This window comes from Capsella rubella, unplaced genomic scaffold (genome assembly GCF_000375325.1).
Source record: "Capsella rubella cultivar Monte Gargano unplaced genomic scaffold, Caprub1_0 scaffold_6, whole genome shotgun sequence".
Taxonomy (NCBI): Eukaryota; Viridiplantae; Streptophyta; class Magnoliopsida; order Brassicales; family Brassicaceae; genus Capsella; species Capsella rubella.
In genome coordinates this window covers 9642784-9666638 of record NW_006238918.1, presented here as the reverse complement: position 1 = coordinate 9666638, position 23855 = coordinate 9642784, and the positions used below count along the sequence as shown (strand labels likewise).

General features: G+C 34.4%; 7 protein-coding genes across 11 annotated transcripts; 4 read left to right on the top strand and 3 right to left on the bottom strand.

Annotated features, from left to right (window-relative positions):
• The first annotated feature begins 55 nt into the window (after positions 1-55).
• LOC17881434 (sugar transporter ERD6-like 18) lies at positions 56-6254 on the top strand. Of its 4 annotated transcripts, none has more exons than XM_023780150.1 (18): positions 56-291; positions 616-678; positions 1189-1246; positions 1494-1504; positions 1652-1717; positions 1859-1924; positions 2124-2199; positions 2332-2396; positions 2500-2592; positions 2697-2777; positions 4107-4191; positions 4438-4481; positions 4718-4780; positions 4916-4975; positions 5093-5146; positions 5244-5303; positions 5656-5770; positions 5975-6254. In XM_023780150.1, exons 1-18 carry the CDS (start codon positions 133-135, stop codon positions 6115-6117), a joined length of 1362 nt encoding a protein of 453 aa, XP_023635918.1. In that variant the 5' UTR covers positions 56-132; the 3' UTR covers positions 6118-6254. The 4 variants fall into 4 exon arrangements, with proteins under 4 accessions (XP_023635918.1, XP_006289782.2, XP_023635917.1 ...); XM_006289720.2 differs by having other exon boundaries at positions 1189-1278; positions 1445-1504; XM_023780149.1 differs by lacking the exon at positions 2697-2777 and having other exon boundaries at positions 1189-1278; positions 1445-1504.
• Positions 6255-6819: 565 nt separating this feature from the next.
• LOC17883930 (protein DMP10) lies at positions 6820-7574 on the top strand. Its single transcript, XM_006290045.2, has one exon. It carries the CDS (start codon positions 6971-6973, stop codon positions 7553-7555), a length of 585 nt encoding a protein of 194 aa, XP_006290107.1. The 5' UTR covers positions 6820-6970; the 3' UTR covers positions 7556-7574.
• Positions 7575-7700: 126 nt separating this feature from the next.
• Positions 7701-10948, bottom strand: LOC17884535 (glutathione synthetase, chloroplastic). The gene is made up of 12 exons (XM_006286428.2): positions 10603-10948; positions 10000-10169; positions 9817-9892; positions 9600-9730; positions 9375-9497; positions 9187-9267; positions 8998-9078; positions 8847-8916; positions 8637-8758; positions 8394-8533; positions 8123-8315; positions 7701-8030 (listed from the first exon to the last, which is right to left on the bottom strand). Exons 1-12 carry the CDS (start codon positions 10909-10911, stop codon positions 7907-7909), a joined length of 1620 nt encoding a protein of 539 aa, XP_006286490.1. The 5' UTR covers positions 10912-10948; the 3' UTR covers positions 7701-7906.
• A 638-nt stretch (positions 10949-11586) lies between these two features.
• Positions 11587-14289, bottom strand: LOC17881528 (39S ribosomal protein L45, mitochondrial). Of its 2 annotated transcripts, none has more exons than XM_023781004.1 (12): positions 14079-14289; positions 13879-13970; positions 13714-13796; positions 13556-13636; positions 13343-13425; positions 13149-13200; positions 12975-13064; positions 12807-12875; positions 12609-12710; positions 12415-12483; positions 12277-12333; positions 11587-12036 (listed from the first exon to the last, which is right to left on the bottom strand). In XM_023781004.1, exons 1-12 carry the CDS (start codon positions 14150-14152, stop codon positions 11950-11952), a joined length of 939 nt encoding a protein of 312 aa, XP_023636772.1. In that variant the 5' UTR covers positions 14153-14289; the 3' UTR covers positions 11587-11949. The 2 variants fall into 2 exon arrangements, with proteins under 2 accessions (XP_023636772.1, XP_023636773.1); XM_023781005.1 differs by having other exon boundaries at positions 13879-13919.
• Positions 14290-14468: 179 nt separating this feature from the next.
• On the bottom strand, positions 14469-16258 carry LOC17881430. Its single transcript, XM_023781209.1, has 7 exons — positions 15944-16258; positions 15534-15613; positions 15386-15446; positions 15210-15267; positions 15067-15124; positions 14916-14988; positions 14469-14819 (listed from the first exon to the last, which is right to left on the bottom strand). Exons 1-7 carry the CDS (start codon positions 16244-16246, stop codon positions 14727-14729), a joined length of 726 nt encoding a protein of 241 aa, XP_023636977.1. The 5' UTR covers positions 16247-16258; the 3' UTR covers positions 14469-14726.
• Positions 16259-16458: 200 nt separating this feature from the next.
• On the top strand, positions 16459-18710 carry LOC111830125 (protein-lysine N-methyltransferase EEF2KMT). The gene is made up of 10 exons (XM_023781451.1): positions 16459-16598; positions 16693-16759; positions 16975-17103; positions 17187-17250; positions 17342-17429; positions 17526-17610; positions 17702-17758; positions 17843-17959; positions 18052-18125; positions 18199-18710. Exons 1-10 carry the CDS (start codon positions 16504-16506, stop codon positions 18527-18529), a joined length of 1107 nt encoding a protein of 368 aa, XP_023637219.1. The 5' UTR covers positions 16459-16503; the 3' UTR covers positions 18530-18710.
• A 55-nt stretch (positions 18711-18765) lies between these two features.
• LOC17883098 (branched-chain-amino-acid aminotransferase-like protein 2) lies at positions 18766-23140 on the top strand. The gene is made up of 21 exons (XM_023781450.1): positions 18766-18857; positions 18958-19157; positions 19454-19552; positions 19656-19727; positions 19832-19924; positions 20057-20194; positions 20286-20344; positions 20434-20536; positions 20622-20810; positions 20900-21000; positions 21078-21132; positions 21219-21305; positions 21422-21473; positions 21563-21648; positions 21738-21791; positions 21873-21956; positions 22063-22134; positions 22215-22295; positions 22376-22411; positions 22572-22730; positions 22860-23140. Exons 2-20 carry the CDS (start codon positions 19089-19091, stop codon positions 22698-22700), a joined length of 1659 nt encoding a protein of 552 aa, XP_023637218.1. The 5' UTR covers positions 18766-18857; positions 18958-19088; the 3' UTR covers positions 22701-22730; positions 22860-23140.
• Positions 23141-23855: the final 715 nt, after the last annotated feature.

Sequence of the window (23855 nt, the reverse complement as noted above, 5' to 3'; positions counted from 1 at the left end):
AAAAACAAAAACATAATTGTGACACCTTAGCTTCCTTTGGTACGAAGCCCAAACTTTGACAAAACAAACCATTCTCTCTCTCTCTCGAGCTTTCACTGTTCGTGAACAAAAACTTGTCGTATCAGTATACACATGCATGTGTTAATGACGGTGGTGGAGGAAGAAAGAAGCATAGAGGAAGAGCTTTTGCAGCACGATGACCTAAACGACGATTCGGGATGTCGTATTACTGCATGTGTTGTCCTAAGCACTTTGGTCTCTGTTTGTGGCTCCTTCTCCTTTGGTGTTGCTGTTAGTTTCATTCTCCTCAACATCTTACCTTTGCTTTTCTTTTTTCTTTTTTATGGAAATTAAGATACTTGTTTTTTTTTAATCAAAGATAATACAAAATTCATATAAAAGACATTAGTTTGGTATTTATCTATTTTCATATAATATTTTTTTAAAGCCTGTTTTTATCTGATTTTCTTAGTTACTATATGGTTCTGAAACTCATAAAACATGTTATATAGTCTCGTTTCAAGTGCCATTTGAACCGGTGACCTCAAAATTTGTTGTTAGAGATTTTACCAGTTGAGCTATTAACATATGGTTATTTTATTTTATTTATAACAGATGGCTTATACTTCAGCTGCTGAGATAGAAATTATGAAGGACTTAGGTCTTTCCATCTCGCAAGTATGTCTCTCCACTCTCTTAATATAAATTTCTTTAAATCTGTGATTATTTATTAAATTAATCTTGTCACAAGTTTATTTATAATATCAACCGTAAACTAAACTACAGAGAGTGCGATTAATAGATTAAAAAGATTTTAACGGGTAAATAGAGTTTGATTAACAACACGTAAATGACTACAAACAGTATAAAGATTGGTTCGAAAATTGAGATTATTTCTCTATATCGTTTTTGATATTGTTTTTGTGATTGATATTGTCTTTATTATTTTATTTTTATCAAAGTTTTTAGTGAAAATTTTTAGTTAAAATTAACACGTAATTAAGCATCAATTCTAGTGAAAAAATATGTATGGTCATTATATATCCCCATGAAGTTGATTATACTTGGTTGGTTAGTGTGATTCACCTCCATTTTTATCCTCTGTAAGAAATATATTTGGTTTAGCAAATGATTTATCCAATTTTTGCAATTTATATTTGGGTTAATTATATTATTTAATTTTAACAGTTTTCAGCGTTTGCTTCATTCAACACATTGGGATCTGCAATAGGAGCTTTGTTCAGTGGTAAAATGGCGATATTACTTGGCAGAAGAAGAGTAATTTTAAATTTATCTTTACACACTTTCATATTTTTTATTACATATTTTATTATTGCTAACAAAAATATATATTAGTTTAGATTGGATAATCAAATTTTACCATTTTGTAGAAAATCTATACTAATTTTTTTTTTGGTTGCTTATGAATTTTCATGATTTTAAGACATTGTGGGTCTCTGATATCTTTTGCATCATTGGTTGGTTCTCCATAGCTTTCGCTAAGGTATGTAAAAATGAAAAACAAAAAATATATTTTCTTTATGTCAGAAAATAAAAAATGTTTAATTAGTTTTATGTTTATAATTAATGATGAATAAACCCAACAATTAAAGAGTGATTTATATTATTATTATGTATGGAAACACAAAAGGATGTGATGTGGCTAGACTTGGGAAGAATCTCCTCAGGGATAGGGCTCGGCTTAATTAGCTATGTGGTAATTACTAACTTACTAACTACAACTAATATATATATATATATATATTTGGAATCATTTTAACAAGTTTTTATATTATAGAATTATCATATGTATTTTCAAATATTTTTTAAAGTTAATTTCATGCAATTTAACGAACAGGTACCTGTCTATATAGCTGAAATTTCTCCAAAACATGTTCGTGGTACATTTAACTTTTCAAACCAGGTAATATTCTATATTTTCATTAAATATATTAAATAGAATATGCATTATTCATATATCACATTTTTTTTCAAATTGTTTAAAAAATATTTTTATCATCGATAAAATAAATACAATTTAAAATAAATATTTGTTAGATTTTTTGGTGAGTATTATTGATTGACAATTTATTTTACTGGTTGATTGGGTTATATGTAATTAGCTTCTTCAAAGCTCTGGAACAGCCATGGTTTATTTTACTGGGAGTTTTATCAACTGGAGGACATTGGCTCTATTAGGTAAATCTGATATATTTATTTACATTAGATCAGGATAATTATTTAGAAGTTAAAATTTTGGAAAAAAAAAATCTAAGTGTACAAATTAATTAACTGACAAAAATATGATATACATATTTTTTTCCTGTTTAGGTGCTTTACCATGCATAATTCAAGTGATCGGTTTATTCTTTGTTCCAGAGTCTCCAAGATGGCTGGTTTGTCAATTTGTTTTCTAACATAATTTATTAACTTCCAAAATAATTTTATAAAACACAGAAACAAAAAAAAAACTTAAAAACTATTTTAAAAATTTTGAAGGCAAAAGTTGGTACTGAGACAGAACTCAAGAACTCACTAGTTAGGCTTAGAGGGAGAGGTGCTAATATTTCACGTGAAGCCTTAGAGATTCAAGTGAGTTTTATTAATTATTTTGTTGAAAATTCATAAATTAATCTCAAAATTATATATGTTCATCACTTTACAAAGTAATAATTTTGGTTTTCTATTTTCATCAGGTTGTAACCAAAATGGTAGAAAATGATTCAGGGTCGAGTTTTTCTGATTTGTTCCAGAGAAAATATAGATACACTATCGTGGTACAGTGAAATATATGTTACTATACATATAATACTTTCAAGACTATTTCAATTTTCATATTATTTAATGTGAAAATATAAAATAACTAGTGATGGACCCGCACGTACGTGCGGAGTTATTTTTACAAAATTACGATTTTTTAAGTAGATGCTAGTTTGGTAAAATTTTGTTATATGAGTTTATTTGATAAACTATATATAGATATACAGTTGTAAAATATAGATATTGTATTACATGATAAAATTTTAAAATTACAATTTTAAAATTATTTAAATGAAAGTGATAAGTGATATTACGTGTTTATTTTTTAAACTAATCCAAATATTTCTAACTGTTTGTTTAGAGATGTTCAATCGGATTTGGGTTTGGCTTTAGTTTGAATTGTTTTATGTGTAGTTTAGAATGGAAACCCGTCCTGTTCCTTTCCGTCTCGTCCTGACCCGTCCCGTCCCACCCCGCCCCGTCCCGTCCCGTCTTCTATCTGTCATAAAATTTCTGTTTCATAATCGTTTCTTTTTAAAACTTAATCATTTGCCAATGTTTATTATAAGAAACTTGGTAAAAGATTTAGACGGGATACCCATATTCCTCGTTTAAATATTTATTTTTATCAAACTAATAAAAATCTAATTATCAATCTAAGTCACATGCTCCCACCATTTTCATTCACAATGCACTATCTGTAATCCTAACATACACAATCCTTGTTCGATTTTTAATTTTATTGATCTTTCAGTTTCATCTTTATTTCTCGTTACTTTCTTCAATTCAAAGATTCATGTTTTAGCCTTTTTGTTTTCTAAAGATTTAGGTATTTCTATTTTTTTTAATACATGGATTTATCGTAGTTTTGTTATCCGAAGTATACGTTATCTTCTTGTACCTATCATTTCATGTCTAAATATTTGAAATAAATAGGAAAGTGGAAATTAAATTTAGCAATTTAAATTACATGTCCCCGTATCGTACTCGTAGTTTTATATTTGAAAGTTGAAAGTGAATTTAACTTTATGAATCTTAACAATTATATCTAATCTTTTTTTATTTTTTTTATGTGAAATAATTCAGATAATGTTTGTTTCGAATTATATGGTAAAATATTATTATGATTTCCATAAATATAGATTGTTTTTGTTTTTGTTTTTGTTTTTTTTTGCTGTCATTAATTCTGTTTGGCAACTGGTTTTATTTTCATAAAATGTTTTTTTTTAAAATTGGAGGGTGTTTGGCTTCAAGTTGTCCTTCCCAATTAATAGTATAGATTCTACACAAAACATAAAATATATATGTTTCTACAAAATCATTCAATTTTTTATTTAATTTCTCAGGTAGGAATTGGGTTAATGTTGGTTCAGCAATTCTCAGGAAGTGCTGCTGTAATCTCTTATGCAAGTACCATTTTTAGAAAATCTGGTAATTTTTAAGATTTAATTTCTTAGTACTTCATAATTCTTTTTTTTTATCGAAAAATTTCGTCAATAACAATAATTATATATATATATATATATATAATATGCTTTCAAACAATACTTGTAGTTTCTTCCACTAATCACTTTGCTTTTGATTTTGCATACAAATGCAATTATGTATAAAACTTTAAAAGATTTTGTATATAAACATATTTACTTAGCTTAAAAAAATATGTTGGGTTGAAAACAGGTTTTCCGGTGGCCGTTGGATCGACGGTGCTCGGCCTCTACATGGTAAGTATATAGATGCATGATGCCAAATTATGCAGTCAAACTATACTATAAAGAAACTTTTTATATCAAAGATTAAAACAAAAATCAAATTAAGAAATTTTACTAATGTTGGAAAATCGAAATTTTTGTGTTTGTTAATCATTCAAAATATAATACTTTTTAAACTAATTAAAAAGTTTCACATTTCTTTTTCATTTTAATAGTTTAAAACTTCCATTTATTTATACTATTGGCAGGTACCAAAGTCCATGATTGGTGTCATTCTTGTTGATAAATGGGGCAGACGACCTCTCTTGTTGGTGAGCATTCAAAAAACCTTTAAGACTGTCACATTTGCATTTGTTTTCTTATAACACAATTACTTAGTCACTATTTGAACATATTAAAAAAATTTAATTAAAGTTGTTTTGATTTATATTTGGACATATATATAGACTTCTGCAGCTGGGATGAGCATATCTTCTATACTTATTGGAATCGCCTTCACGTTACAGGTTATATATTATAAACTAACATATTGATTATAGAATCTCTTTATTTTATAGTTTATATTCTAAAAATGTCACTTATTTTGTCAACAATAAGTTTGTATATTTATTTGGTATAAGCAGAAAATGCAATTGCTACCAGAAATGACTCCAACATTCACGTTACTATGCATTTTGGTAAAACATTTTTATCTGACTTTCGTACATAATCTTTTTCATGATTATTTTTTGGCTCTTTTCTAAGATTTTTTTTTTTTTGTTTCTTATTTTGCAGCTGTATATTGGATCTTTTGCAATAGGTTTGGGAGGTCTTCCTTGGATAATTATGTCTGAGGTACATAAAATTAGCTCAAATTTTTATACTAGATTGATGTTATAGATAATTTATTTTTAAACAAAATCCATACAGAAAAAGGATTTTCTAATTTTGGATGATTAATTATAACATATTTAATTTAAAAAAATTGTAAAAATGTTAAGATAAATTCATTGAAAAGATCTTAGTTTCTGAATTGTTATTGGTTAGTAGTTTGGATAAAGTGTTTATTATGAAATAAATAATACATTCATAATTATGAATTTATGTGAACGGTTCAAAAAATAATATATTAGGAATTAAAAAAAAAAATACATTATGTTTTTGTAACTCATCAAGTAATAAATGTAACACTTTTTGGTATTTGCAGATATTTCCAATAAATATAAAAGTAACAGCAGGAAGTATCGTTACGCTGGTCTCATTTTCAAGTAGTTCGATCGTAAATTACACTTTCAACTTTTTATTCGAGTGGAGCACCCAAGGTATTTAATTTACTTGACTTTCTATATCAAAATCATGTAAATTTTATATTTAAAATGACTAAAAAACTAATAAAATGTTATTTGTATAATTGTGGAGCTAGCAAGATGAATTATAAGTTAATAATTATATATATAATTAACATAATTTTTTTGGGTATAATTATGTGTTGAATTTATAGAGTTTTATAATTTGACATTTTATAGGAACATTTTACATATTCGGAGGTATTGCGGGAGCAGCGTTACTCTTTCTTTGGTTTATCGTCCCGGAAACGAAAGGATTATCACTTGAAGAGATACAAGCTAAGCTTATCTATCATCAGTCTGTTGAAATAAATCAAACTTAGATAAATTTTATCATATGGCGTTCTGCTAAGAAAAATTATAGGTTCATCTTAAATATATACATGAACATTGTTTAGGAATATGTAAAAGAACTTGTTGAATTTTCGTCTCAAATTGGCTAAGTGATTAAAATTAAATAGATTTCATTGTCTGAATTTGACAAACCCGGCCGGGGCTAAATGTTAACTTTGCAATAGCGATACGACGGTTAGTGTAATGTGGACGATGATCCCCGCAGGGACAAAAAGCCGAACCCTCAAAGTTATTCAGACTTGATCAGTATTCAAACTTCCTTTAATGAAAGATTATAAATTATGATACTAACTTTTTTTTTCTCAATCTTGTATATATAACATAATTGCTTGATAGAATATTCACATACATATATCTAATAAGACCGATCGAGTCACCGAGAGAGGAGTTAGGTACAACAACCGTGCAAGATATAGCTTCATGGACTCAATTTCATAGGAACATGTAACATATCTCCGTGCAAGATATAGCTTCATGAACGAGTCATCATCGTTTGTGTATTTTTCAATCCCAACAAAAGTAGATAGGCCAAAAAACTAAGATATTACATTATATACATCTTCAATTTCAATAGTCACTACCTAATTTCATAAGATAAAGAATATTGTTATTTTCTTTTAAAAAAAATTTATATAAGTTATAAGACAAAACGTAAATTACATATTAGCTAATATACCAAACAAAACTCGATTCATTTAAGAAATGTATATAAAAAAGACGCATCAAAATTATCTTCACGCATGCATGCATTACGTATAGAAGAACATACGACAAAACACTCTTTACAAATTTTTTCTCTCGTCGGACGACCAAAGTTGGAAAATGGAAGCGTCGTTCATCAGATCTCTACCGTCGGCCGGAAACTTCGCCAACCTCTTACCGACCGGAACGGCCCTCGTGTTCGAAACGCTAATACCATCTTTCTCCAATGGCGGCGAATGCACCAATAAACCCGCTAATAAACTCCTCACCATTTCCCTCATCTCCTTCTGCGCCGCGGCTTGCTTCTTCTCCTCCTTCACCGACTCTTTCGTAGGCGAGGACGGCCGAATATACTACGGGATTGCCACCGCGAACGGTCTCTACATCCTCAACGACTATCCGGACGATGAAGGCTATGATCCGGAATCTAACTTAACAGGAGACAAGAGACGAAGATACAAGTTGAGTTTTGTGGATTTCGTGCATGCTTTTGTCTCGGTTGTAGTCTTCTTGTCGTTAGCCGTAGAGAGTTCGGATTTTCGCAGGTGTTTGCTCCCCGAGGAGGACGACGACGGCCATAGTTGGGGTGGTCATTTCATACTTATGATCAAGTATTTTGCGGTTTTGGTTGTGACGGTGGCGAGCTTCTTCTTTGCTATCTTTCCCACTAAACGAAGAGGCATCGGATTCACAGACATTCGTTGATTTATAACATTTACTTGTAGTACATATACATGTAACATGCTCGTATAGTCTAAATCACCACTTTTAAAACAAGTGTTAATAAAAGAATCATGACTTAACAATCCTATACTTCCATGATTGATCGTATCTTATTCCATTCATGATCTCAGACAAGTGTGCATCTTATTCCATACATTAATATACAATAAGCAATTAATGTATGTTTTGTGGTACTATGGAAAGAATTGTAAAGAGCTTTGCCTGGTCTTATTGATGTTCATGAATTAATACACAAATCTTGAAACAACCAAGAAGAAAAAGGAACAAACCAGTAAGAAGAATTGATCAGGATGATTGTGAATGTGATCTGTCTCAGTTCAAATAAATGCTGTCCAAGACTCCAAAACCAGCTGCGACGCCGCCTTCATCTGATGATGAGATCTTTGTGCGCATTAGATAGCCACTCTGCTCGTTTACTATGATTTTGTCTTTGTTCCTACACATTTCAGTTGATCAAAGATTATGGCACAAAATTAAGTTGGGAATGAAAGAAGCATGTACCAAATTCTTCTTTTTTCTGCTCTGTACCTGAGGTAAGCACCATAGACACCGAGTTCTGATATAGCTTGATTTTTATGGTAAGCGCCTTCTCGCATCATGTAAGTGTTTGAGACCTTTGGGAATATCCTCTGCATCAGGATATACGCAGCAGTTCCGTCCTCTCCTTCTCTCTGCAGTCTCAGAAGATTTTCCCTCACATCATCTCCATAAATGTTGTTTCCTGGAAGAATCCAAGAAGATTCGCTTAGAATATGACTGGGGATATTAAAGAGTTAGGGGGACTCAACTGGGTTCTAACCTCCGCCTTCTCTCTGAGGCTTCATAACGAATAATCCAGGTTTTTCGATTGCCTTCTTGACGATTTCTTGATCATCCAAGCTCCAAAGCCCAGCAAAGCATTTTCTCAGCTTAGCAATGTCCTCTTTGTTGTCCAGAAACCTGTTTCACATGTTTTAAGTTAAAAAAGTTTATCGCCTTTGAGATATTTGGTAACCACTCTTCAGTTTCAGCCTCTCAAGTAGGTAATTGGCGATCCATTTACCTCTCGAGAACACCTGGTTTTGCCAGTTCTTGCTGGATTTTCTTGGAGCCAGTTAAATGATAAGCTATAGTCGGGCATTTGACTGCTGAAGACTCCTCTATTAGCATCCTAGCATTCCATTCCTTCAAAATGAAACGAAAAACCCAAAGATTGATACAGATATTCTCTAAGAGTAGAGCCACAGATATTGAAAAGTTAACGGCTACTTACTGATTCAGACGGATGATCATTGGGAGTATAGCCAGATCTAAAATAAACAATCGCGACTGCTTGGCCGCCACTGCAACAACAAAAACTCTTAACACAGCTTTCAGGATGAATCTGCAAGTTCTCAAAAACCACAATGCAAACAAATGCTTACACAATAAGGGTTCCATCCTTTTGTACACTCCCTTCCTTTTCAACTTCTGCTAGAGTCTTCCTGATGGCTACTATATTGTGCGTGTTCTGAAGCTAAGGAAGACCAACAACTTTCTTTGTGGTACAAAATATAGGATAAAAAGTCAAGATCAACCAGAGGAAGCCAAAGAAACAAGATGAAACAGGATATTTTTCTCTCAGTGTACTGCTCAGCCAATGTTGATCGTACATGTTGCGTTCTTCTGGCTGTACAATCACCATGACTACCGCTCTGAAACCAAGAAATATTATAGCTTAAAACAGAATTCCTTCGAACTACATCATATAAATTTGATTTCTAGTATTTTTATCCATCCAAAGAACTCGGATAAGGCTAACCTTGGGTTATTGTACTCAAACCAAGCTTTGGCCAATGCATCAGCAAACTGTCTTGTGGATGCATTCTTAGGTACACGTTCAGAGTCTATCCCAAGCTGATCCCCATAAGATCGAAGCAATGTCCTGCAGATAAAACAGTGAAGCTTTTCAGCTAAAATTGCGATGTACAATGCAAATAAAGAAACACAACAGGTTATGCAGAAGATGGTTTGTCGCTGTGCATACTGGTGTAGCTCACTAACAAGACGACTATGGCCTGGAAACGAACACGCGATAGTGTTCATCTCAATCTGAAGAAGTGAATTTGTTTCTTCATCAAGCATATAATCAAACCGGTGTAAACCCAGACGAATATCCTGTAAAAACAAACACAGCCAAACAAATAAGATCCAGGACAGAAAAATCAAGATTAACATAAAACCAGAGATAACATAAAAAAGACCTCTTTCTTGTTTCTTTCAAGCATCTTGGAGTGAATGTCAAGAAGTCTAGATGTAAAGATGTCAGCTTTTTTCGTTCTAGAACATACAAAAATCAATAAAAAGGCATACTTGTTTAGATGATATACAACTCAAACGCATATAGAATCTAATACTGAGATAAAGACTTAAAAAGAAAAGCCAACCTAGAGAGACTATCCTGTAAGAATTTGCCATCCAAGCTAACACGATCAATCAACTCATTGAAAATAGGAGTAACATCACAAGCTTGATTCCAGTAGACTTCAGGGAATGCTGTCGGTAACAATGCAATTGGGGCGTGCATCATTCCAACCCCTGGAACATTTCCTGATTTCTGCAATTCAAAACTCTCATCAAAACCAATCAAAACGAAGAAACCAGATCTTCACCTCTCGGTTCTATAAAGCATATCCATAACAAGTGGTATAAGCTTGATTCAGATCAAGTATGGCATCAAAAGCTAAGACCATGAAACTAAACACAATTCAGGAAGACGAAAAGCTAAAACACGGTTCATAAAGATCATAAAGTCTGAGTTTTTCTCCAATTTAATCGAACACAAAGATCAAAAGACAGGAACTTTAACATCCATAACAAGTGATATAAGCTTGATTCAGATAAAGTATAGCATCAAAAGCTAAGACCCATGAAACTAAACACAATTCAGGAAGACGAAAAAGCTAAAACACAGATTCATAAAGACCATAAAGTCTGAATCTTTCTCCAATTTAATCGAACACAAAGATCAAAAAGACAAGAACTTTAACCTGGTAAGCTTTGTCACCGACGACGAGACCGTGAAGAGAAGACCAAACGAGAGCATCATAAACAAGTTTCTGAACAAACTCATCATCAAACTTGTCAACATCGAAAAGGGTTTTGTGTGATTCCATCACCAGGGATCTCCCAGACCTCAAAGGTTCAAGCTTTCTCAAATGATTTTTAGGGTTCTGAAAAAGGAACCTTCTTGTTGGATTGAGTTTCAGCGAGGAAGAAGAAGAAGAATAAAGATAGAAGACAGAGGCCGTACTAGTCGAACCAAAGTATGAGAGAGATAAAGAGCAACCACTGATCATTTGTTACCTTACGCTTTTTTTTTTTAAAGTTGCTGTCACTATTTCAACTGAACCTTTACAGTGGCGTAAATCTTTTATCCCTATAAAAATCACAAAGCCTATGTTTTTTTTGTTACCCATCATCTCTTTATTGAACAAAATCTCTGTTTTTTCGTTGTTGCCCATCATCATCTCTAAAAATATCAATTGGAAAATTTTTGTTTTTTTCTCTAAATTGGTGAGCGAGGTGGTTGAGGCTCTTGGTTAATAGTAGTTGAAACTTGAAAGTTGTCTCCTTTATCTGTAGAAGGATGTGTACAACTTTTTATTGGACACATTTAAAACATTTGTTCCTTTCTAAGTAGTGGTGAGTAGTTGAGAGACTTGGTTACTAGTTGAAAGTTGTCTTCTTATCTGTATGACCTGTTTGTGTACAATTTGAGTTTAGCCTTTTGAGAAATTCTAAGTAAATGGGGTAGGCTTTGAAACAAAACAAACAAAATCTAGTTCTTTTTTTTTGTCTGTCAGTATATTATTCGCTTAGAATAATAATAAGAAATGTATCTTGATTCAATGTACAAGAAACTAAAAACAGATTGAGAAATTTCTAAGTGAATGGGGAAGCTTGCAAACAAAACCAAAAGAACCCTTATCCTCTAAAAGGTCCCAGACCTTCTTTAAGATTGAGACTGTATGTTTACTTGAATCATAAATAATCCATTTATAACATTTAAAGTAGAAGAAAGTGACAGAAGCAACAAAACCAGTCTCTGTTATTGAACTACAATAAAAAGAATAACAAAGAAAAAAAGAAATGGTTCCAATGAAGTATACAAAGAGACTAACCCAACACATATGTTGCTGATCTTTGCTTGTATCGAAGATTTACCCCGCAGAATAGCAAAGTTTTTCTAGGGACCTAATCAGATAACATACAGGCTTGAATTGAATTGAAAGCCAATCGTTAAGGAGAATACTGACTCAGCAAAGATCAGGACATGTTGGTTTTATTCTTTGTCTGAGACTGTTGACACTCTTTGTCCACAATGTTGCAAAAATTTATAATTTGATCCGGCCACAGAGCCGCCAGTAAGCTCCTGTATGGAAAAGAGACTTCTCAAAGACCCATATGTCACGTACAAGCACCTGCAGAAGCAACAAACTTGTAATTAGCTTGTAGGTAAGAAAGATGATTGGATTTCCAATCAATCACCAGTACTTTGACTTGAATCAAACATTTCACCAACCCAGGTCAAATATTACGTTGTTTTTTGAAAAGGAGGTTCATGTTGAAACTAGTCTAATTCTTATTTCGATCCACAGTATTGTTTGTTGTAGTCTAGACAGAAAAAATCATTGAAAATCAATGATTAAACTTCACTTTACCTCTTTCTTCCTGTCTCCAGCTAGTACATTGCCTTTTGCATCGTATGCTTCGAATTTCTGAAGATAGAATAGATCTCAAGAAGTTATTACATTCCCCAATGCATGAGAAACAAACTAATGACTTAAGATAACACTGACCTGCTTTGTCAGAAACTCGAGTGTCAGTTGTATGAATGCTTTCTTAAGGTCTGTCCGGTCAATTCCGATCTGAGAAGTTGTCAAAAAGATAAAAAGAATAGGGTAAGTTTCAAAAATCCACTAGTGGATCGTTCATGTTTGAGATCATAATTCCTCAGTATCCAAAATATATTCAAGCTATGTAAAGAACTTGCCAGTCGAGCTTGTAAAGTACGGATCTTGACAACCGGCTCAATCATTTCCCAGTAAACACCGTCCCAGATAGCTTCTCTTTGTTTAATTTCGTTCTTCAATGCCTAATAGTTAAAAAAAAAAGTTAACAATATAGAAGACCATATCATCTTCAATGTTAATATAAAAAACACTGATAATCAATTCAGTGGAAACCTTACAGAATACATTCTTTCGGTTACGTTTTTCCTTATCTCCTTCTTGTCACCATTTGCCATCAGAATATTAATCTGAAGAAAACGGGTAGCTAAGTCAAGATAGTTAAAAAACATTCTGCTATGAGACTAAACAAAGAAAAAAAAAAACACCAAAAGATGTAGAACTAATACCTGTTTGTACAACTCTAGTGCTTCTATGTAGAACGTATTCTTCGAATACCCAGTCTTTCTTAACTTAGCGATAGCATAGGCACTTCTTAGCTGAAATTTAGAGTTTTAACGTGTATTAATACAACTGCGAAATATATATATAACAATCTAGATAATGCGTGAAGATGTTTCAACCTCGCGTACAAAATCCTCCTTTGTTCTTCGCCAACCACTTCTTGTGAAACATCTGAACAACAATTGACAAGAAACTTAACTCTAGTAGAACAACTATATTGTCGATTATACTCAAAACTTGCTATGGTGATTAACAGTGAAAACATGAAGAAAAGGGAATTTGATCGCATTAGAATCAGGATCTTCCAATTTACCTCCGCCAAATCGAGATTTTCTCCTGGAGTGCATAGGGTTCATATACAAATCCAGGACTTACCATAGACACTCTAACAGCACCCTGCACTCATAAAATACTGAATACTTAGACAATCAAAACCATAGAAAACAATATACTTATAAAAGTGACTGTAGACACAACAGAAATGAAAGAACAAAAAAAACGATTGCGGTTGAGCAACTTAACACACCGTTTTCTGTAGTTGAGGAGGAGCCTTAACTTGCGTTGAAGCAAACCTTTTATCATTCATAAACGGCAAAGACTCTGCAATCTAAGAAACAACACAAATCATCAAAAACAAAGATCAGTGATTTCAACACCCAATGAATGCATCTGGTGATGTTTTACCATCTTAGATCGAAGCAAATGTGTGTTGACGCTATGGCTCTCATGTAAACGTGAATACATACTTTTCCCATGAGCTTCAGGAGCTGGAAATGTCAATTACATAACTACATGACCCCAAAAGCATCAACTCAAATTCAAATTCAATAGAGAAACTGAGAAAATCACCGTGGAAAAGTGAAGAATGATGACTTCTCCAACACCCAAATCTGAAATCATTTCCAATTTGAATCAAAGAGAAGTCATTTCCATTCCCAAATCTGGAAAACCAATGATGAAGAAGCTAAAGGTTGAATCTTTTTAAATTTTATGCATTTTCCTAAAACTCAAATCAACGAAGAAGAATCAAAGTTAGGAAATTTGCTTACGGGAGTGAAGATTCTCTTGATCCAGCTGTTCGCAACAAAGAACGAACTGTGTGAAACCTTCTCACAAGCGCCATTTTTTATTCACCAAGATGAAATCTCAAAGAAAAAACCTAACTTTCATTGATTGATCTCAAATACCATCAGAGGATCTCTCTGGCTTTTCGAGTTCGACTTCGTCGACTTCAATCGGCAGGGTTTAAGGTGAGTTAGATTTACTACATCGCGGAGTACCGTATCTCGGTGTGTCTCTTCTCTAGGACTGAGAAACGTGTCTTTAAGCTTCGGAAACGCAAACGCACGTTTCTTACAATTTGGCTAAAACATGTGCAGGGTTTGCAAGATCAGAACGGCTGAAAAATCACAAAAACGCAATTACGGGAAACGCAAACGTCAACAAGAAAATCGCACTTTAGAAATTTCACGTTTCAAAAAATCTTGATTTGTTTTGTCCATTATACAAGTAACAATAACGAATATATAACTCAGTCAAAAGGACAAACTAAAACAGATAACGAAAGTGAATGCAGAAATGCGTCTCATAACGATGTCCCGGTTATCACATTTGGCTCGTTTGTTCTTAGTTCCGAATTTCTGGATGGACTGAAGAGCGTTCTCGCGTTTTCCGTTAGAAGAAGATATGAATGTTGATTATAGGATAGTGAAAGAAATGGCAGCAGATCGAAGCTTCAACTCATCGTCTTTCCATTTGGATTCTGGTGCGGCTGCTCCAACGATATAAACCTTTTCAAGATTAACAAAGAAACACAGATGAGTCATGAATCTGGAAATATGAATATGTCAAAGGGGGTAATCAATATATGTGTTTGCAGCAGAGACCTTTCCTCTGTTCACTGCGGCTACTAAAGCTATGCGTTCTTCATCTCTACCAAACTCGTAGAAGTAGTAATTTCTGCAGATGAAAAATACAAATCCAATCAAGAACATAAAATTCCCAAACTGACGAGAGTATAGTTCGAAGAAGACTTGCCTTAAACCTTCTTCCTCCTTTACCTTGATTGTACGAGCAGCATAAATAGTTGCCGCACCTGCTCATGTTTAAGAATTAACAATGACCAGATGAATAAGAGGATTTCAAAGGCAATTTTCTAGTATGTAAAATGATTTAAGAACCTGGAACAAAGAGTCTTGCAGCTGCCTTCAACGATCCCAAATCGGATATATCTGTAGCCTATGGGAAACAGAGAGCATTTGATGAGCTTACAAACAAGTAAACCTTCCCAACTGATGATTGCGTAAAACGTTAAACTTGTAAAGGAAATGTCTTTTTTTCTTTTGGTTGTACAAACCTCTAAGAAAGTGATCTTAAGTTGATTTGAAGGACGAATGACTACGCTTAAAACTTCTGATCTGCATCCATCACCACATGATATGTCACAAAACTTTTCCTAATGGAAATTCAACTAGACTACAAGGGAAGAGGGATACAAACAATACCCATCAGGTGTTTGGAACCGGGCGGCGAAAGTTTTCGGCTTTGCCTTGTCCCCATAGAGTGACAATCCCGCAGAGTAATCCTAAAGCATGAAGTAAACACACGCTTGTCAAGCAAAATGATCATTTCATCCACACAAAAAGAACCAGTTTTTCAATTCCTTTGATACACATTCTTCAATTAGTAGCTAAGACTCCAACACACAGCTCTTAAACCCCTAAACCAAACTGACTAGAACAACCATTGATTAAGACCCAAACTTGGCAACGAAATACATTGATCACTAAAAAGTTTTAAACTTTAACCAAAGGAACAGGCTTTTACAGTCTTTTTACTCTTCAGTCTTCAGATTGAGTAAGAGACTAAACGAAATTACACTAATTCATAAGAGACTGGTTATAAAGATACACACCTCAGGCTCATTGACGTCTTCAAAATCAGGAGGAACCCTAATGGCAAACCCATCACCAAAGAACTGGAACCAAGACTTAGTGTTGGCAATGCCGAGTCTTAACGGTTTAGATGACTTCTCAGGATCGGCTAATGACTCTGGAACTTGGTTTTGATAAATGAAGGAGACGAAACAGAGAGATGCTGTTCTAAGCACCACATCTCTCCGGAAGGTTGCACAAGGAGAGAGAATTCTGGGTCTGTTTTGGTTTTGAGGTTTAGGGTTTGGTGGATGAAGAGAGAGAGAGTGAAGTAGAATGGCCATGAGAAGAGGAAGAAGAAGATGACAGAAGAAGAAGACTTCATGGCTGGATAAGAAGTGTGGAGATTCTCTGAAGTTTAGAAGACAAAAAGCTTGGAGAGAAGATGAGGGGTATTTTAGAAGTTTCGGTGTCTTTTTAAGGGTTGTTTAGTCATTTTATAATATATGGGCTGAATCATTTCAGGCCCAAAGTTGGAACCTCGGAGCTACAGGTTTTTGATATGGCTAGAGAGATCCTCGGAGCTTGACACGGCGAAGTCATGGCGGCGGAGGCGGAGGCGGAGTCACAGTACCTTCATGTACTCTCTGCTTTCCTCGCCATGGAACCGGTGGACTCCGTTATCTCTCTCGCTAGGTAAACCATTTTCAAACTCGCCGGCGCCGCCGTGAGCTTCTTTGTTTCCATTTGCTCCGCCGTTTGATTTTGATTCTGTTTGTACATTGTGTAGAGAGTGTAACGGAGGATCAATTACTGATAGTGCACAGAGATTTTTCTGGGAAATTTGCGTTAAAGCTGTAAGTAAAACTCTTCTGCTCTGCTAGGAAAAGTACTAAAACCAGAGAACTCAGTGAAATTTCGAACCTTTATAATAATTTTTAGGAATTTGTAGTCAAGTCATTGATTTGGGACTTTTAGTGTTTGTCAAATCATGTTTTCTCTGGAAAAAATTGAATCTTGAGTTGTAGTAATGTGTACTGTAACTTAGTGTGAAACTCTTGCATCGGTGTAGTCTGCCAGTGGTAACTCTACATATGCGAAGAAGCTACTGAAGAAACTCATAAATGAAGTTGAGTTGGAGAATGGTGAAGTATTGGATGAAGTGTATGAGGAGTATGCTCTTTACATGTCAACTTCTAAGGTCTAGTTTTTGTTTTTGTTGTTGTTGAAGTTTCCTTGCTTTTTTCGTAATTGATGGGAACATTGTTTGGTTGGGTGTTTTAGGAAGATACATTGGTGAAAGAAACCATAAGGATCACTAAATTCATCTCTTTTCTTTTCCCGGAAGGTAAAAATTTTGTCTTTGCTGTGTGTTTTTGTTCATTGTGATTTGGATTTTCCTGATTGAGATGAGTTTAGCTGACTGATCTGTGGATTAGGTTCATACAAACACCCAAGTTGTCCAATGTCAAGGAAATTAGTTATTCCACTGCAATGTTCATTGAACATGCTTGAAGGAGATACCGGGTAAGAGTTTCTATACAATCATATGACTGCCGCAGATTCATTTCAATGCATAAGTCTTTTTTCATATTGCTCACCTTGGGTCCTGGATTTGAGCAGGTGTTCTATCTGGCCATCAAGTCTGTTTATGTCAGAGTTTGTTCTGTCATTTCCAGAGTTATTCGCCAATAAATCATGTTTTGAGGTTAGTTTGACATTATGGAGTATTATTTGACTGATTCGGTTTACGTTCTGATCTGTTTACTCATTTTGTGATTCGATGGAGCCGTTGTTAGGTTGGCTCTGGAGTTGGCATGGTCGGAATTTGCCTTGCACATGTAAAGGCCAAAAAGGTATCCTTAGTTTTTTATTAATTACCCAAATTTCTCATCATATGTACAAAGCTATGTTGAGTGACACATTATTTTTTAACGCAGGTTATACTAACAGACGGAGATCTTTTGACTCTGTCTAACATGAGGCTCAATTTGGAGAGGAATCACTTAAATTATGATGACGAGTTGCTTAACCAACCAGGAGAAGCTCAGAGTACAGTGAGTTGGAGCTAGTTTCTTTGTGCCTTCTGAGTTCTGATTCAGAGTATATACTTAGCCGATTCAAGACTGATTCTTTTTTCCTTTAACAGCGAGTTAAATGCATTCATCTTCCGTGGGAAACTGCATCAGAAAGTGAACTTAGCAAATTTTGTCCAGATATCGTGTGAGTAAACCGTAAATTCATTTTGTATAAGACAGCCTATGTCAGTCTCCCTAAACCTTTGTGTTCTTATCAGTCTAGGTGCAGATGTAATTTATAATCCGTCATGTCTCCCTCATCTACTGCGGGTTCTAGTAGCTCTTTTAAAGAAACCAACCAAAAGAGACAATGGCTCTCTCAAGACTGAAGACAGAGACGCACAACAAGGACGTAGACCCTCAGTGGCCTATATCGCATCTGTGATCCGCAATGAAGACACTTTCAATGTGTTCCTGACACTTGTGGACCAAATGGACCTTTCCATCACAGACGTGACCGCAGAACTTAGGCCTCGCTTCGAGCTTTTACCGTATATGCATTCATATGACCGCTCAAGCGTTCGCCTCTTCTCTATATCTCCTAGATAATGTAATTCTTTCTTTCAGGAACCACTTTAGTTTCTTTACAATTGAATTAAAGATTCTTGGTCCGTTTGAAACACTTTCCAAGATGGTAGTGGGTTGGTCAGCTCGAAGGTTTGGTTGGATGAAATCGCGGTTATCACTGTAATAAACACACTTATTCTAATATATTAGTCATGTTCTCTGACAGTACTGGATCTCACTGTAGATACCAATTATTTGATTTATGGTTTTACAGAAATTGGAGGATCTGTGTAAGTGCAAATAACTACATTATCACTCACCAACTTCGATGTGGCATGACATAAGATAAGATGCTTGTGAATATAAACTAGTGAGAACAAACAAAAAATACATCTTTGATTGGTTGGGTCAATTGGGTTACTCTTTTGGAAAGTGAAAAATGAAAGCTTTATCCATTTCACAATTTACAGAGTCCAAAGATTCTCTCGTCTGGTTCTTGTAATATAAAGAGGAACACTGACCAAGACAATAGTTGAGTTGTAGTTGAAGTTGAGTGGAGTGATCACAAAGTGTCTGTTTGATTTCAAAGCGATCGTCTTTAATGGAGGTGATTCACGCATGGTCTGCTCCAAGATCACTCAGCACTAGTCTCATGTACTCCTTTGCCCAGGTGCTCTTTTTCTAACTTTATTCAGAGATTTGCTCGAGGAACACAACTTTAGTATAAAAATCTGATTTTGAATAGTGTGTCATTGATAATCTAAATTTTGTTCGAGTCCCATCTTATGAACTGTAGAGTCTCAGCTCTGTGGATTGATAGAAGTGAGGGAAATAAATAAAAAAATCAAATTTTTTGTTTTTTAAAGTCTCCCTCTTGGCTTCAAAACATGAGGTTTTATAACATTTGAATCACTGTGAAAGTATGTTTGGTGTGAGTTATGTGACTTTTGTTTAAAATTGCTTTAGAGAGATGACATTGAAGTGCTCGACGAGCCTTTATACGGTGCATTTGTTAAGTCTACGGGCGTTGATAGGCCTTACAGAGATGAGCTTCTCTCTAATATGGTATGTCAATTCATTTCACTGTAATCGATTTCAGGATTCTGAGGTATATTAAAGGCAATAATGCTTAGTCTAAAATAGTATAATCTTCACATTTGTGTAATAGGAGTGTGATGGAGAAAAGGTGGTGAAGGATATCATTTATGGTCCAGGAAAGAAGAAGTATAGGTTTTGTAAGGTTATTATACTCACTTTTCTTTCTGATTCAGAGACTTCAAATCGTTTTTGTAAGGATAAAATTTTTGTGATTCTTGTGTTTGTTTCTGTCCCTTCTCTGTGCAGCATTTAGCAAAACAGCGACTTCTTGGTTTGCCAAGTGAACTAATGAGTAAAGGAAAGCACTTTATCTTAATACGCAATCCCCTTAATATATTGGTAAGCTTCTCAAATCACTTCATGTGTTATGTTTTCTTGGAGATTCTTTGGAATTGGTTTCCTTTTTGATTGTTTATGGGTCTGATCCTTTCAGGTTTGACATGTTTATTGTTTGTTTGTCTCTTCTTGTAGCCTTCTTATGAGAAGATACAACCTCTGTCATTTCTTGAATTGGGGTTAGGAGAGTTAGTTTCGATATACAGCGATCTCTGTCTGATGGGAACACCACCAGCAATCGTCGATGCAGATGAGCTCCAGCGAGATCCTGAGGTTTCATTTCAGTACTGTAAATATTTGGCAATGATCTCAATTCTCTTTTCTAAGAAGTTGCTTATGGTCTGTATAATTCTTCTATTTTCAGACTACACTACGCAGTCTTTGCGATTACTTAGAGATCCCGTTTCAAGCCTCTATGCTAAAGTAGACCCTCTATGCTCTATGGATCTCTTCGATATAATGACTAATGGAAAAAGAATGACCATATTACATTTTTTGTGTGTTTATTAAAGATGGAAGGCTGGTCCTATACCTGAAGATGGACTATGGGCTCCATGGTGGTACAAGACTCTTCACAAATCAACAGGTTTCTCGGCTCCAAAGAAGTACCCTCATGTAAATGCCCGGTGTTACTGCCAATTCAAAATTCTGAAACTCAGATACCATTTTCAAACTATAATGTGTTTTGCTTTGCTTTCAGACTTTCCCTATGAAGCATTACGATTTGCTGGAGCAATGTTTACCACTATACAACATTCTCAAGCGCCACGTGAAGCATAAGTCATCGCTCTTGACCAGCACCTTAACTCCTCCTAGTCTCCCGGTTCCTGAAAATGCAAAACTTCTAGCTTGGGTTGGTGATGAGATTGTGCCACGTGAGATGGCTAAGGTGCTAGAACCAGACATGAATCTTTGTTTATTATTGTTTGCTTGTGTATGTTTCTGCTCTGATGTTCTATTTCCTTATTTTTGTTTAAGGTTTCTGTTTTTGACTCGGTCGTGCAAGGTGGTGACTCTGTATGGGAAGGTCTTCGAATATACAAAGGGAAAGTGTTCAAGCTTGAAGAACATCTAGACCGGTAAGAAGCAACCAAGAGAAAAATACTAACACTTCTTTGAAGGCATTCTTATTAATATACTGAAGTGTTGCATATAGGATGCATGATTCAGCAAAGGCTCTGGCTTTCAACAATGTCCCAACCCGCGAGGAGGTAAGCATTTGATGAAGATCAAAATCATTATCATAGTTTTGAATGTTGGGTTTTGAATGAAGCTATTGCAATGGAAAAAAACACAGATAAAAGAAGCCATCTTCACAACTCTCATAACCAATGGGATGTTTGACAATACACATATAAGACTGTCTCTAACTCGAGGCAAAAAGGTATGTAACTACGCTTTTACGAAGTTTGAAGTAACATTTATGCAACAAGTTCTTCTAGTTCTCATTTCAACCATGTTAAACCCGAATGAGCTATGAATTTGTTTCTTCTTTCTAAGGTCACTTCTGGAATGAGCCCTGCATTTAACCGCTATGGATGTACTTTGATCGGTAAAGTTTCAGATTTTTCTCTTGCAAGCATACAACTAAAGTCTATAGAATATGGTTTCTGAGTAGTATTTGTTTTCAAAATAATGTAGTGCTTGCCGAATGGAAGCCTCCGGTATATGACAATGATGGCGGGATTGTGCTTGTTACTGCATCTACAAGGCGCAATTCCCCCAATGTATAAAATTGCTTCCATTGCTCTTTCATCTGTTTAGCTGAGTAACATTGTCCATTGTTGTTTAATCTCTTTTTTCTTTTCCTTTTCAGAATTTAGATTCCAAGATTCATCACAATAACCTCCTCAATAACATACTTGCAAAGGTTCCATCTTTACCCTGCGCGAATGATCATGTGTTCTTTAGGGACTTCATTTTGAGGTGTTTTTTCTGTATAATGATACAGATTGAAAGCAACAACGCAAATGTAGATGATGCAATCATGCTTGACAAGGATGGCTTTGTGTCTGAAACCAATGCAACCAACATTGTAAGATCCTTGGATTTAACAGTTTTATTACTCTCCAAATAAGCGTTAAATCTCTATATATGTAGTGTTTAAAAACTAAAATTGTAGACGAACTCTGTTAATGTAGTTCATGGTGAAGAAAGACCGAGTACTCACGCCTCATGCAGATTACTGTCTCCCGGGCATTACCCGAGCTACTGTAAGAGAGAAGAAAATCCGCATTCATTTCTCCTAACATCTCTCAGTGACTATAACATGACCAATCTCTTCCATGTCCAGGTCATGGAACTGGTGGTGAAAGAGAATTTCATCTTAGAAGAACGAAGAATCAGCTTGTCGGAATTCCATACAGCTGATGAGGTTTCCTCTTCGTTTCCTCAATCTTAGAACTTTTAAGTGACCAGCAACTAATTATGTTCATTGATATCATACTTTGCCAGGTATGGACTACAGGGACTATGGGAGAACTCAGCCCGGTACATACCATAATTCCTCCTTAACATTCAGTGAATGTTTTGATTCCAAAACATATACAAAATAACAGAAACTCTCATGTTTCTCTCATGTTTTTAAGTAATATGAAACACTTTCTTGTTGGTTTTGTATCGCTTATTTATCGAGTTTATTGGTTTTTAGGTTGTGAAAATCGACGGGCGTGTGATCGGTGAAGGAAAAGTAGGACCGGTAACAAGAAGATTGCAAAATGCTTACAAGAAACTAACTGATGATTCAGGCGTCCCAATACCGACTTACCAAGAACCTTGAACCCATGCGTTTGATTGTATAACACAAAAGGTATAAACTACGTTGGTTAAAAATGTGTTCATCTAAATTCTTAGGATTTGAATCACTAGCTTGGCCAAAACTTTGGTTTTTAAACTCTAACAAGAACGTTTAACAAGACGAACCTACAATACATTTCAGATAAAGGACCTCAAAAAGTCTTTTCTTTGGAGGGTTCAAAAGAAAGCCGTGGTGTTTCAAATTTACGAATAGAAAGTGCGTGCTGTTTTTTAGCTCATACTTGTGTGGTGTGTGCTAGTCTCATTGTAATAACAGTTTGGTCACGAGTCCAAGTCAATTCAGCCTTTGTCGTTTGACATTTCTTTCCCCCACAATAAACAACCCTTAAACAAAACCATAATAATGTAAAATCATTTGTTTTTAAGCATTAAACAAGTTTGGATCAAGATTTGATAACATTAGTTCATAATGTTAAGTGACATTACTTTTGCTAATTCAAATTGTAGATGATATGAATTTGGTTTGCTTTTGAGAGTATAATGATTATATAATAGTGTAATTCCACAAGATTTTGGTATTGGTTGATATGAAAATTTGAAAAAAATTGTTACCAAACTTTTATTTTCTTAGATTTATTTATATAAGAAAAAAGTCATAGAAATATAATATAAAAAAGCTAATTTGAGTTAGTGATCACGATAGACCTATGATGGCTGAGACTTTCTAGATGGATTTGAATGTCAAAGTCTTCTATGACTATATCAATGATGGCTAAGATTAGTAAATAGAATGTTCTGATTATTCATGTATTTTTGTTTCTAATTCATGGTATTTCCTCTATATTTTCTTGAATTTATTTTGTATTGTAAATTTTTTAACTAGCTCAAAAACATTTACATATTATGTCTCATAATGTGTGTTCTTTTTCCTTTCACTTTTCAATAGCTTAATCATTTATTTAGATTAGGATTGGTTTTTAATTGCATAAAATTTATGACTAAAACCAAAAAATAAAAAATCATGGTCTTCCCTTGTGAGACAATTCACATAAATTGATTAAAACTAAAAGCAAATCAACTTTAGTATAAAGTAGAAAAAGGTAACAAAGTTTTGTACTTAATATAATTTATACAAAAATTTAAAAGAAAAACATCTCTAATAAAACTGAATTAAATT

Excerpts from the sequence above, each read along its gene's own strand:
- LOC17881434 (XM_006289720.2), top strand. The coding sequence starts at position 133 with ATGCATGTGTTAATGACGGTGGTGGAGGAAGAAAGAAGCATAGAGGAA. Across the intron at positions 1,505-1,651 it reads TCTCCATAGCTTTCGCTAAG|GATGTGATGTGGCTAGACTT; the intron begins GTATGTAAAAAT and ends GAAACACAAAAG. Across the intron at positions 4,781-4,915 it reads GCAGACGACCTCTCTTGTTG|ACTTCTGCAGCTGGGATGAG; the intron begins GTGAGCATTCAA and ends ACATATATATAG.
- LOC17883930 (XM_006290045.2), top strand. The coding sequence starts at position 6,971 with ATGGAAGCGTCGTTCATCAGATCTCTACCGTCGGCCGGAAACTTCGCC.
- LOC17884535 (XM_006286428.2), bottom strand. The coding sequence starts at position 10,911 with ATGATCAGTGGTTGCTCTTTATCTCTCTCATACTTTGGTTCGACTAGT. Across the intron at positions 9,498-9,599 it reads CTTGTTAGTGAGCTACACCA|GACATTGCTTCGATCTTATG; the intron begins GTATGCACAGCG and ends TTTTATCTGCAG. Across the intron at positions 8,534-8,636 it reads AAACCAGGTGTTCTCGAGAG|GTTTCTGGACAACAAAGAGG; the intron begins GTAAATGGATCG and ends CATGTGAAACAG.
- LOC17881528 (XM_023781004.1), bottom strand. The coding sequence starts at position 14,152 with ATGGCGCTTGTGAGAAGGTTTCACACAGTTCGTTCTTTGTTGCGAACA. Across the intron at positions 13,797-13,878 it reads TCATTCTTCACTTTTCCACG|CTCCTGAAGCTCATGGGAAA; the intron begins GTGATTTTCTCA and ends TGACATTTCCAG. Across the intron at positions 13,637-13,713 it reads ATTTGCTTCGATCTAAGATG|ATTGCAGAGTCTTTGCCGTT; the intron begins GTAAAACATCAC and ends GTTGTTTCTTAG.
- LOC17881430 (XM_023781209.1), bottom strand. The coding sequence starts at position 16,246 with ATGGCCATTCTACTTCACTCTCTCTCTCTTCATCCACCAAACCCTAAA. Across the intron at positions 15,125-15,209 it reads TGCAAGACTCTTTGTTCCAG|GTGCGGCAACTATTTATGCT; the intron begins GTTCTTAAATCA and ends AAACATGAGCAG. Across the intron at positions 14,989-15,066 it reads AAGGAGGAAGAAGGTTTAAG|AAATTACTACTTCTACGAGT; the intron begins GCAAGTCTTCTT and ends TTTCATCTGCAG.
- LOC111830125 (XM_023781451.1), top strand. The coding sequence starts at position 16,504 with ATGGCGGCGGAGGCGGAGGCGGAGTCACAGTACCTTCATGTACTCTCT. Across the intron at positions 16,760-16,974 it reads GGGAAATTTGCGTTAAAGCT|TCTGCCAGTGGTAACTCTAC; the intron begins GTAAGTAAAACT and ends GCATCGGTGTAG. Across the intron at positions 18,126-18,198 it reads AAATTTTGTCCAGATATCGT|TCTAGGTGCAGATGTAATTT; the intron begins GTGAGTAAACCG and ends TGTTCTTATCAG.
- LOC17883098 (XM_023781450.1), top strand. The coding sequence starts at position 19,089 with ATGGAGGTGATTCACGCATGGTCTGCTCCAAGATCACTCAGCACTAGT. Across the intron at positions 21,649-21,737 it reads CAAGGCGCAATTCCCCCAAT|AATTTAGATTCCAAGATTCA; the intron begins GTATAAAATTGC and ends TTTCCTTTTCAG. Across the intron at positions 22,135-22,214 it reads CGGGCATTACCCGAGCTACT|GTCATGGAACTGGTGGTGAA; the intron begins GTAAGAGAGAAG and ends TTCCATGTCCAG.